The sequence below is a fragment of the Oncorhynchus mykiss genome, chromosome 17 (assembly GCF_057628025.1).
Source record: "Oncorhynchus mykiss isolate SJ-2025 chromosome 17, ASM5762802v1, whole genome shotgun sequence".
In the NCBI taxonomy this organism is placed as follows: domain Eukaryota; kingdom Metazoa; phylum Chordata; class Actinopteri; order Salmoniformes; family Salmonidae; genus Oncorhynchus; species Oncorhynchus mykiss.
The window spans coordinates 4,546,855-4,560,302 of NC_143038.1; the positions used below are offsets into that span (position 1 = coordinate 4,546,855).

Sequence of the window (13,448 nt, forward strand, 5' to 3'; positions counted from 1 at the left end):
ACAATACAGTTATTCAGTAATAAATCATTTTGAAGAAAAAACAAGTATAACAGTTTAATTTGGGGGAAACCATTGCTTTCCATGGCAACTATGCAGCCACATTTATTTGCAAAACCGTTCATCATCCTCACAATCAACTCAGCAGCTTATACCACATACAGGTAGTGCTTATAATACCCTGAATAATGATTCTTTTCCTTGACCTTTTATTTAATAAAAGGGTGTAGAAACAGAAATGTCATGCATTGGTTTTCCTCTCTCTTGCAGTGAGCATAGGGAATGTCTGTGTAAATACATTTCTAAGAATTTTGTCCTTTACAAAAATATAAAAGACACCAACAAAAACCTGAATATTATTTATAAACAAATGGGTATAAATAAAATTGTGAATATGAACTTTTTATTTTTTATTAAGCTTGTATGGATTTAGCTTTATGTGGATACATTTAAGTTTACTGGAGTCCAAAGTTAGTAAGTCACAAGTTAACATAACCACTTATCAAAGTGATTCAGATGAAAGATATTTTAGCCCTTTGCGGCATTTCCCCAAAAATCCTACTGATACTTCAAGATAAATCATGATACCGGTAAAAAGCCAGGCACATATTGGTTACTCACAGGGTCACTCAGGGCAAAGGGCCATGAATGAGCAAACAGACTTGGATCAACACACCATCAGCTCTCTGATCAGCATTAAAAGGTAGACTCAGCTAAATGACATTGCCACGAGCAGCACGGCAGATATGGAGATGATCAAGATGCAAGACTACACTCTCACACGAAGTAGAACCTTAGGGAAGCCCCCCCCCCCCCCCCCCCCAATGCGGTTTACTTTCTGCATCTACGTCATATTGCTGAGTATATCTTTAAACTGCAAACAGTGAGGGAGAGCAGTCTGATATTGCACCCATTATTCTGAAATGAAACCAGTGAAATCTACAATGACCCTATGCTATAACAGCTTGACCCCATTTGCTTTTAAATCAATCATATGAGCACAGACCAGACTGGTGTTATACATTCTGGTGCCAAACAGGACAAGGACCCAAGTCAACAGGCAGAGCAACACACAGAAGAAGACCAACAGATGGATGGGTGGCAGGTAGCCTAGTGGTTAGAGCGTTGGACTAGTAACCGAAAGGTTGCAAGATCAAATCCCCGAGCTGAACAATGTGTCGTTCTGCCCCTGAACAAGGCAGTTAACCCACTGTTCCTAGGCCGTCATTGAAAATAAGAATTTGTTCTTAACTGACTTGCCCAGTTAAATAAAGGTAACATTAAGAACACAAGAAAACTTTGTCAGAGTGCAGAGAGTAAAAATTTTTTTTTTTTAAGTTTCAATGTGTTTCTGAGCCATATCAAACCAGGGTCATGTTCAGTAGGCAGCAAATGAAAATAAAAAAGACAAACAAGAAAGGACAACCTGAGCTTGTTCAATAACAAACGCTCAAAATTTTTTTCGGTTTCCGCTGCAAAACGTTTTCCATCGCATGCCCTAATGAACACGACCCAGACATAGGCTATAAGTATTGAAGAGGGACAAAGTCAACGGACAGGCATAATAACACAATCCCACACAAACTCGCAAAACATTCAAGACGAATCACGTAAGAAGTCAGTGCAAAACATCCACTGGAAAACAAGCCGACCGATTACCACACATGTACAATAAGTCTACATATAAATATACCCAGCGAATCTGTTCAGAGTCCTCATACTCTCTTGTAGTGTTGACAGGAAGGTGAGTGATGACGTCACAGCTTAAAGTCCAAGAGGCTGTATGGAGAGAAATAGTCATGTTGTCTTTTTGTAGGCACTAACTCCGCCACGATTCGATGGACTGGGGAAAATGACTGTTGTTTTTTTAGATAAACACTGAAAATAAGGTCTGTGGTAAACACAGGCTTAGGAGATATTATACATTTTGTTCTAGGAGATAATCTTCATCAGCTAACGTCACTTTGTGAATTTGGATGCATTTATGTAATAAAAAAAGCACATAAAGGCTTCATAATGAATAAAGGTCATGTTAACTGGCTGCTATTATCTCATAGAACAAAGTGTATAAGATCTCCTAAGCCTGTGTTTACCACAGACCTTATTTTCAGTGTTTATCTCAAAACCCCTATTCTTTCCCCATAGGAAAGTCTGAAAAAAACAGAGGTAACTCACTTCTGGGTTTTAGGACGACAAGCTAGCGAGCTCTACTGGTTACAGTGGGTGGTAGCTGTAGGTTTAACGGAGACCCACAAGATGGCGCTAGGGGTCTAAGAAAGAGTGAAAGCCATATTGGACTCACTCACAGCTTTTACAGTTCCTGTTGTGTGTTTATGCATCTCCAAATTGGGGCCCCTGAGCACCCGCATCAGCGATAGCATTAGGCCCAATGGGAGGCCTCAGAAGTTCCTCCCTTGCCCCTCACTAGGTGATGTTACAGTTACTTTTGCTGCTGCTACTCTTGGGGGGGCTCGGAGGCGGTTTAAAGGACTTGGAGCGTTTGAGACTGTTTCCCTTGCTGCTGCTGCTGCTGTTGTTGTTGCCGCTCACGCCGCCGCTGCCGCCCGCCGCATTGGTGGCCACGGAGTAGGAGCGTCCATGCATCATGACAGCATTCATTCCGTTGGCCATGGAGAAGGATTTGAGGTGGGACTTGATGGCCACGGGGAGAGGCAGCTTGTCAATGAGGTGGACGGGGGTGCATGAGACGATGGCGCGGCAACATAGGTCCTGGAGGCTGAACACTGGTGGGGAAGGGGATGGACAGGGAAGGACATAGTCATGTTGTATTACATGCTATAACGGTATAGTAGAGGACATGACAACAATCTAGTTGTGTTGCTGGTTTATTTTGCAGGTGGGACAGCTGCTGTTGCGTCAATGACGAGGAGAGCCCAGTGCGCTTCCTCCCATCAAATGAGAACCCAGCAAGCAAGAGACAACCACCTTTCATTATTCCAAATAAACTCGGCAAAAAAAGAAACATCCTCTCACTGTCAACTGCGTTAATTTTCAGCAAACTTAACGTGTAAATATTTGTATGAACATAACAAGATTCAACAACTGAGACACAAACTGAACAAGTTCCACAGACATGTGACTAACAGAAATGGAATAATGTGTCCCTGAACAAAGGGGGGGGGGGGGGGGGGGGGTCAAAATCAAAAGTAACAGTGGTGTGGCCACCAGCTGCATTAAGTACTACAGTGCATCTCCTCCTCATGGACTGCACCAGATTTGCCAGTTCTTGCTGTGAGATGTTACCCCACTCTTCCACCAAGGCACGTGCAAGTTCACGGACATTTCTGGGGGGGGAATGGCCCTTGCCCTCACCCTCCGATCCAACAGGTCCCAGACGTACTCAATGGGATTGAGATCTGGGCTCTTCGCTGGCCATGGCAGAACACTGACATTCCTGTCTTGCAAGGATTCACACACAGAAAGAGCAGTATGGCTGATGGCATTGTCATGCTGGAGGGTCATGTCAGGATGAGCCTGCAGGAAGGGTACCACATGAAGGAGGAGGATGTCTTCCCTGTAACGAACAGCGTTGATATTGCCTGCAATGACAACAAGCTCAGTCCGATGATGCGGTGACACACAGCCCCAGACCATGACGGCCCGTCCACCTCCAAATCGATCACCCTCCAGAGTAAAGGCCTCGGTGTAACGCTCATTCCTTTGATGATAAACGCGAATCCGACCATCACACCTGGTGAGACAAAACCACGACTCGTCAGTGAAGAGCACTTTTTGCCAGTCCTGTCTGGTCCAGTGACGGTGGGTTTGTGTCTATAGGTGACGTTGTTGCCGGTGATGTCTGGTGAGGACCTGCCTTACAACATGCCTACAAGCCCTCAGTCCAGCCTCTCTCAGGCTACTACATACAGTCTGAGCACTGATGGAGGGATTGTATGTTCCTGGTGTAACTCGGGCAGTTGTTGTTGCCATCCTGTACCTGTCCCGCAGGTGTGATGTTCAGATGTACCGATCCTGTGCAAGTGTTGTTACACGTGGTCTGCCACTGCGAGGACAATCAGCTGTCCGTCCTGTCTCCCTGTAGCGCTGTCTTAGGCATCTCACAGTACGGACATTGCAATTTATTGCCCTGGCCACATCTGTAGTCCTCATGCCTCTTTGCAGCATGCCCAAGGCACATTCACGCAGATGAGCAGGGACCCTGGGCATCTTCCTTTTGGTGTTTTTCAGAGTCAGTAGAAAGGCCTCTTTAGTGTCCTAAGTTTTCATAACTGTGACCTTAATTGCCTACTGTTAGTGTCTTAACAACCGTTCCACAGGTGCATGTTCATTAATTGTTTATGGTTGATTGAACAAGCATGGGAAACAGTGTTTAAACCCTTTATAATGAAGATCTGTGAAGTTATCTGGATGTTTACGAATGATCTTTGAAAGACAGGGTCCTCAAAAAGGGACGTTTCTTTTTTTTGCTGAGTTTAGATATATTCCATATATGAATCAAATCAAAGACTTGAAGGGTAGCAACATAAAATAACAAACAAACCCAGGTTTCCTCACACCAACAATAACCTTTCCCATTGTTTTACTGCACCCTAAGGCTTCCCAACCCAAGACCCTACAGTGGCTGTAACTTTAGTCTTCCCTGGTCTCCTCACCTCGGTTTGGTCTCCAGAACTTCTCCATGCCGTGCCTCATCAGCACGATGCGCGACAGCTCCGTGAACGACTCGATGACGTTGAAGTTGCACAGAGGGCTGACCTCAAAGAAGGTCATGCCGTTCTTCTCGGCGTAGGCGCGGGCCTGCTCCGTGGGCACCTGCCTCTTAAAGGCCAGGTGGAGCCGGTTGCCAACTAGGATGCGGGGCACCCCCGGGGCATGCTGGGGGAAAGGAGAGAAATCAATAGGAGGATGATATTGAGAGTAGGGGTTGTTTTGTTAACAACTCCCATCTTGTTTACGATTCCTTTAATCAAATCACACACAAACCCTGTTTGAACAGAAAACACACCGGCCTTCTCAAAGCAGGAAACAGGAAGAGCAGAAATCACCTTTATTCTGTAAATACATTTGCATGTCCAGGAATGTCTCTTGGTGAAATGGTGCTGCTACAGAGTCAGACAGACAATAGACAGAAAATACTAAATATAGAGACACAGAATCCACACACAGCAAGTACACTGAAGCTAAAAACTACAGACTATATAATTAACACTTTAAACTACATTAGAACAAAACAAAACATTAGGAACACCTGCTCTTTCCAAGACACAGACTGACCAGGTGGACCCATGTGAAAACTATGATCCCTTATTGATGTCAATTGTTAAATCTACTGTTTCCGTTCTCTATACGTTCTGCACGAAAACCTGTCCCTGATATTCACACCTCTGAATTTAATTTCACACTTTTTACTGTATAATAAAAAAGGCTACTGCAGAAAAGAGCTGATTTGCTCATATCCAAAGGCCTACCTGTGATTGGGCAGGAGGAATGTAGTAAGGGAATAGAAATGCATAATGATCTGCATTTTCATAGTGGCAGTAAGGGGAAAACACACTAGGCCTATATGAAACCATCTTTAGACTACTCTTCACACACACACCAAAAGTTAGGCACCAAACAGAATTTAAGGAACAGAAAAACCAGAAGAAGAAAAAAATAGATTTTAGATTCTGATTTAGCTTAGAATACATTTATCAGGCATATGCATCCTACCTTTGAAGCATCTCTTTGAGTGGACTATCTATCCCTTTTTCCAGTGCCATCCAAATGTGTGCACAGACAAGGTACCATGATGTTAGCTAGCCAGCCAGGTAGCATGGCTAAACAAGGTTGTTTGTTATCAAACCAAAAACTACCATGCCGCTCCAATAACTAAACAAATGTAACAACAAACCTCATCACTGTCTGCACACCCCAGCTCACCATCACAGCTTAATAACATTTATAAACTGATGGAGAACAGATGGAGAGGAGCAGCTGAGGTAGGCTAATGGCTGGTTAGGGGATGTGGTCATTCTGATATGACGTCACACTCTTAACTCTGTTTAATATTCTATTTGTAGGACGCATAGGGAAGCATTCTGTGCTCAGTCATTCATTTCTAAATGAGAAACGCACCATCATTCAGTGATCACAGAGGGAGACGATATTTTCGGCCTCTCCTCCATTTTTTTTTTGCGGATCGACACGATTCACGTGGACAACCTATTTTGAAATGAAAACAGCGAATATCTCCAAAAAGTGATGAGTTTACAACCTTGCAGATTTTTTGTTTGTTTGTATTTATCCTTTATTTAACTAGGCAAGTCAGTTAAGAACAAATTCTTATTTACAATGATGGCCTAGAAACATTGGGTTAACTGCCTTGTTCAGGGGCAGAACGACAGATTTTTACCTTGTCAGCTCAGGGATTTGATCTGGCAACCTTTCAGTTACTGGCCTAACGCTCTAACCACTAGGCTACATGCCGCCACAATAGTGCAGAGTGTAAAGTCTATGAGCGGGAAGATAAAAGGTTTACCAGTGGCCAGTTGGTGAAGGCCACAGCACAGAGGGAAAAGCTATTCAGGTTGTGGGAGGTTTTGGTCGTGACTGACCTAAACCGTTTGCCAGAGGGGAGTCTTTTGATAACAACAGCAGATCCTCAGACTACAGCCTGCCCGCCTGGCAATAGCTCTACATGGCTAGTGATTCTACTAGCTACAAACCGGTATGGTGGATTTCATTTGAGCTGTTACTGCAGCATGATGAGGCACATATGCTCTTTAGAATGAAGACTTGAGTCACATCGTCAGACGTGCAGTGTTAAATGATCAGTCAGCAAACTAGCTTACCTCATCGATCTCCCGGATCCAGCGGTCAATGCCATCAAACGACCAGCCATTTGTGATATCATAAACTAGCAGGATTCCCTGTGGGTTGGGGGAGTGGGGGGACATGAACAAGCAATACATCTTTAATCAGTAAACAGCCCGCTTGTCCCTGAATACACAGATGATATAGCCTAGAACCTGAAGCATTTGGAATGAAGGGGTCTAACCCACCTGTGCCCCACGTGAATATGACCGGAAGATTGTGCAGAATCGACCCTGTCCAGACGTATCCCTGTTGAACAAAGAATGACCCTATTAGATTCCGTTTAGCTTTCTGTCAATGAGTTTTCTGCAAGTATTAGACAAGTATTTTCTACATGTACCACAACTCTAACTTGACTCTTCTCCCATCCAACAGGATTGTGGTAGTCTTGTAGTCAATCCCTGAGAAAACAAACATGATTATAGCAGACAGCCAGCCCAACCTTAAGCTCAAACTACAAGGGATTGATTTTTCATCAACAAGCTTGATAGCCTATGATGTAGAGTATAATGGCAAAGGGCCAGTTTGATTCCAGAGTAAAAAAAACACTGACTAGTATGTTTATACTTCATATAATGTATACACTTGATGTATTCTAACTAGTTACATACACTCACCACTGCTGTAGGGATAGGGAGACTCTGCTGATCCGTCCTGCAGACTGTCTAGGATCTCTCCTTTCCCTACATCACTGTCTCCAACCAGCAAGAACTTAAGGAGGTAGTCGTAACTCTTGACAGGGCTGCCCTGTGTAGCCATCATCCCACGCATTGGTATCAAGTTAAGACCGAGTTTGGAGATCCACGACTGCGGGTGGGAGAAGTTGTGTGAAATGCCTTGTCGAACACTAAGGGAGAACGAAGTTGTTTACTAGCTAACGATACTATAGCTAACGTTAGCCACAGAGAAATTAAGGTTACTAGCTAGCAGTGTCGCGCACCACTAGCTACAAAACATACAATGAGCGTTGAGCACGAATTATCTCCAATTCCATCATGTTTTCTTTGAAAATCCATTACCTAGCTAACGTTAGTTAGCTATCTAGTAACTTATGTGAAAGAAAAATACCCCGTGCTAACGTTAGCTACCTAAACTAATTTACGAAAACATCATTAATTAATCTGGGCCATTCTGCCTCCAAAACCAAATGTCCTCTACAGGGTAAAACATTGTTTTTGAAATGTTAATTCAAAACGAAAATGTTACTTCATTTAAGAGTCCATAAATAACAATTAGTTGCCTTCGAGTACGCGTCAGTATCAAAGCAATGCAAATAACATCAACCTAGATTTAGCTTTTGCCAGCATCAACATCCGGTTTTCCGGTTCCTCTTCTTCTTTGGTTAAGTTTAATAGTGGTTGGCATCAAATATATGTTGCATTACCGCCACCCACTAGACTGGAGTTCAACTCCCTTAAGAACTCAGCAAAAAAGAAACGTCCTCTCATTGTCAACTGCGTTTATTTTCAGCAAACTTAATAAATATTTTTATGAACATAACAAGATTCAGCAACTAAGACATGAACCGAACAAGTTCCAAAAACATGTGACAAACAGAAATGGAATAATGCGTCCCTGAACAAAGGGGGGGGGGTCAAAATCAAAAGTAACAGTCAGTATCTGGTGCAGTGATGGACTGCACCAGCTTTGCCAGTTCTTGCTGTGAGATGTTACCACACTCTCCCTGTCTTAGGTCAGTTAGGATCACCACTTTATTTTAGGAATGTGACATGTCAGAATAATAGTAGAGAGAATGATTTATTTCAGATTTGATTTCTATCATCACATTCCTAGTGGGTCTGAAATGTACATACACTCAATTAGTATTTGGTAGCATTGCCTTTAAATTGTTTAACTTTGGTCAAATGTTTCGGGTAGCCTTCCACAAGCTTCCCAAATAAGTTGGGTGAATTTTGGCCCATTCCTACTGACAGAGCTGGTGTAACTGAGTCAGGTTTGTAGGCCTCCTTGCTCGCACACGCTTTTTCAGTTCTGCCCACAAATGTTCTATTGGATTGAGGTCATTGCTTTGTGATGGCCACTCCAATACCTTGACTCGGTTGACCTTAAGCCATTTGCCACAACTTTGTAAGTATGCTTGGGGTCATGGTCCAGTTGGAGACCCATTTGCGACCAAGCTTTAACTTCCTGACTGATGTCTTGAGATGTTGCTTCAATATATCCACTTAATTTTCTATTTTCTATTTTGTGCAGTGGACCAGTCCCTCCTGCAGCAAAGCACTGCCACAACATGATGCGTTCTTTGGACAAACAGTTCTATTTTTGTTTCATCAGACCAGAGGACATTTCTCCAAAAGGTATGATCTTTGTCCCCATGTGCAGTTGCAAAACGTAGTATGGCTTTTTTATGGTGGTTTTGGAGCAGTGGCTTCTTCCCTGCTGAGTGGCCTGTCAGGTTATGTCGATATAGGACTTGCTTTACTGTGTATATAGATACTTTTGTACCTGTTTCCTCCAGCATCTTCACAAGGTGCTTTGCTGTTGTTCTGGGATTGATTTGCACTTTTCGCAACAAAGTATGTTCATCTCTAGGAGACAGAAAGCGTCTCCTTCATGAGCGGTATGACGGTTGTGTGGTCCCATGGTGTTTATACTTGCGTACTATTGCTTGTACAGATGAACGTGGTACCTTCAGGAGTTTGGAAATAGCTCCCAAGGATGAACTGGACTTATGGAGGTCTAACATTTTTTTCTGAGGTCTTGGCTAATTTCTTTAGATTTCCCCACGATGTCAAGCAAAGAGGCACTGAGTTTGAAGCTAGGCCTTGAAAACACCCACAGGTACACCTCCAATTGACTCAAATCATGACAATTAGCCTATCAGAAGCATCTAAAGCCATGACATCATTTTCATCAGTCATCTTAGTGTATGTAAACTTCTGACCCACTGGAATTGTGGTTTAGCCAGTTGTGAAATAATCTGTCTGTAAACAATTGTTGGAAAAATTACTTGTGTCATGCACAAAGTAGATGTCCTAACCGACTTGTCCTAACCGAAATTTGTGGAGTGGTTGAAAAACAAGTTTTAATGACTCCAACATAAGTGTATGTAAACTTCTGACTTCAAGTGTACTACTACTTTCTCCAATGCTACACATTCCTTTGTCTCATGCCCTTCTGGTCACTTCTCACACCTAGGAACCTCCCTCCTACACACTGCTACCACATGCCCATATGCTTGACACCTGTAACAACGTAATGTATTCGGCACAAAAGCTCCTACAGGATAACTTAAATATCCTTACATCCAGTTTGACGGTTTTCTTCTTCTTTTTTTTCTTCTTCTTCTCTGGTATAATGGCGTTTGCAAACAATTTGATTTGCATAAAGCTACCTACTGTTTGGGTGGATAATAAGGATCCCAAAAAGGAAACAAAGTGGGGTGAAAAAATCATACAAACTATCAACATTTTATTTAAACTAAACAAAATCACCCTGCTTTTCCATCCTATTCAACTATTGCTGTACATATACTATTCTATCCCAGGTATTATGCAATAAGCCGTATACAGTGCATTCGGAAAGTATTCAGACCCCTTGACTTTTTCCACATTTTTCTACGTTACAGTCTGATTCTAAAACTGCTACAATTATTTTTTTCCCCTCATCAATCTACACACAATACCCTATAATGCCAAAGCAAAAACATTTAAAAAAAAACATTTTTGCCAATTTATAAAAAATATAAAACAGAAATACCTTAAGTATTCAGACCCTTTGCTATGAGACTCGAAATTGAGCTCAGGTTCATCCTGTTGATCATCCTTGAGATGTTTTTTCAACTTGATTGGAGTCCACCTGTGGTAAACTCAATTGATTGGACATGATTTGGAAAGGCACACACCTGTCGATATAAGATCCCATAGTTGACAGAGCAAAAACCAAGCCATGAGGTCGAAGGAGTTGTCCGTAGGGCTCTGAGACAGGATTGTGTCGAGGCACAGATCTAGGGAAGAACAAAGCTCTAGAGTTCCTCTGTGTAGATGGGAGAACCTTCCAGAAGGACAACCATCTCTGCAGCTCTCCACCAATCAGGCCTTCATGGTAGAGTAGTCAGACGGACGCCACGCCTCAGTAAAAGGCACATGACAGCCCGCTTGGAGTTTGCCAAAAGACACCTAAAGACTCTGACCACGAGAAACAAGATTCTCTGGTCTGATGTAATCAAGATTGAACTATTTGGCCTGCGTGCCAAACGTCATATCTGGAACCATCCCTATGGTGAAGCACGGTGGTGGCAGCATCATGCTGTGGGGATGTTTTTCAGCGGAATGGGACTGGGAGAATTGTCAGGATCGAGGGAAAGATGAACGGAGCAAAATACAGAGAGAACTTTGATGAAAACCTTCTCCAGAGCACTCAGGACCTCAGACTGGGGCAAAGGTTCAACTGCCAACAGGACAATGACCCTAAGCACACAGCCAAGGCAACGCAGGAGTGGCTTCGGGACAAGTCTATGAATGTCCTTGAGTGGCCCAGCCAGAGCCCGGACTTGAACCCGATCGAAAATCTCCGGAGAGACCTGAAAATAGCTGTGCAGCAACACTCCCATTCAACCTGACAGAGCTTGAGAGGATCTGCAGAGAAGAATGGGAGAAACTCCCCAAATACAGGTGTGTCAAGCTTGTAGCTTCATACCCAAGAAGACTCGAGGCTGTTATCACGGCCAAAGGTGCTTCAACAAAGTACTGAATAAGAGTCCGAATACTATTGTGAATGTGATATTTCAATTGTTACTTTTTTTTATACTTTTGCAAAAATTGTCATTATGGGGTATTGTGTGCTAGGACAGCAGAGTCCCAACCCATCTTCCGAAAACATCTGAATCCCTACCTCTTCAAACAGTATCTTAAATGATCCTCATCCTCACCTCGACCCCCCGCCCCTAAAAAATACACAAGAAAATACAACATTAATCAGCACTTGCACTCTCTTCCGGCACCGACAGAGGTGGCCGCCTCGCTTCGCATTCCTAGGAAATGCAGTATTTTGTTTAATAACCTCACACTCAATGTCAACACACTCAATGTCAACAAAACAAATGAGATGATCGTGGACTTCAGGAAACAGCAGAGGAAGCAGCCCCCTATCCACATTGACGGGACAGTAGTGGAGAGGGTGGAAAGTTTTAAGTTCCTCGGCGTACACATCACGGACAAATTGAAATGGTCCACCCACACGGACAGCATCGTGAAGAAGGCGCAGCAGCGCTTCTTCAACCTCAGGAGGCTGAAAAAATTTGGCTTGTCACCAAAAACACTCACAAACTTTTACAGATGCACAATCGAGAGCATCCTGTCGGGCTCTATCACCACCTGGTACGGCAACTGCTCCGCCCATAACCTTAAGGCTTTTCAGAGGGTAGTGAGGTCTGCACAACGCATCACTACGCAAACTACTTGCCCTCCAGGACACCTACACCACCCAATGTCACAGAAAGGCCAAAAAGATCATCAAGGACAACAACCACCCGAGCCACTGCCTGTTCACCCCGCTATCATCCAGAAGGCGAGGTCAGTACAGGTGCATCAAAGCGGGGACCGAGAGACTGAAAAATAGCTTATATCTCAAGGCCATCAGACTGTTAAACAGCCATCACTAACATTGAGTGGCTGCTGCCAACATACTGACTCAACTCTAGCCAATAATGGAAAAATAATGGAATAATTTCTGTAATAAATGTATCACTAGCCACTTTAAACAATGCCACTTTATATAATGTTTTCATACCCTACATTACTCATCTCATATGTACAGTATATTTTTATGTACATATTCATATTCATTCCTTTACACTTGTGTGTATAAGGTAGTTGTTGTGAAATTGTTAGGTTAGATTACTTGTTAGATATTACTGCATGGTCGGAACTAGAAGCACAAGCATTTCGCTACACTCGCATTAACATCTGCTAACCATGTGTATGTGACAAACACTTTTTGATTTGATTTGATTTAACCCCCTAGCTCTAGCTCTGACTAGCTCTGACTTTACTGATGCTGATTGAGGAAACATTTACAGTCACATTTACTTTCTGTGACTGTGATATGTGGTTGTCCCACCGAGCTATGTTAAGATGAATGCACTAACTGTAAGTCGCTCTGGAAAAGAGCATCTGCTATGTGACTAAAATGTGAAAAATGTTAAATTGGTAATTCAACCCCAGTAAACCCCTCATTAATCCGGCCCTGCTCCGGCCTTCCCTGAGAAATGTTTTAGTCCCAGCATCCACAATAATGTCCGTCTTCCTGGACTTTCCCTCCACTTTAGCCGTGCCATTGATCACCATTGCAATACAAATTAGGTCACGAAGACATCCAGCCAACTTGACACAACTGTGGGAAGCATTGGAGTCAACATGAGCCAGCATCCATGTGGAACGCATTTGAGACCTCGTAGAGTCCATGCCCCAACGAATTGAGGCTGTTCTGCGGGCAAAAGGGGGTGCAACTGAATATCAGGAGCGTGTTTCTAATGTTTTGTACATTTCCAGTTTGTGAGCATATGATATGGGGGTTGGAGACATGTTTACTTTGACATTATAAAGAACAACACTGCCATGTTGCACTGAGCCTTGCTGTTGGTAAACCACATC

General features: G+C 43.2%; 1 protein-coding gene across 1 annotated transcript; it reads right to left on the reverse strand.

Annotated features, from left to right (window-relative positions):
• Positions 1–53: 53 nt before the first annotated feature.
• On the reverse strand, positions 54–8,142 carry LOC110493478 (ras-related protein Rab-40C). The gene is made up of 7 exons (XM_036949423.2): positions 8,041–8,142; positions 7,452–7,641; positions 7,175–7,235; positions 7,023–7,083; positions 6,813–6,890; positions 4,632–4,854; positions 54–2,741 (listed from the first exon to the last, which is right to left on the reverse strand). Exons 2-7 carry the CDS (start codon positions 7,603–7,605, stop codon positions 2,422–2,424), a joined length of 897 nt encoding a protein of 298 aa, XP_036805318.2. The 5' UTR covers positions 7,606–7,641; positions 8,041–8,142; the 3' UTR covers positions 54–2,421.
• Between the last annotated feature and the right edge of the window lie 5,306 nt (positions 8,143–13,448).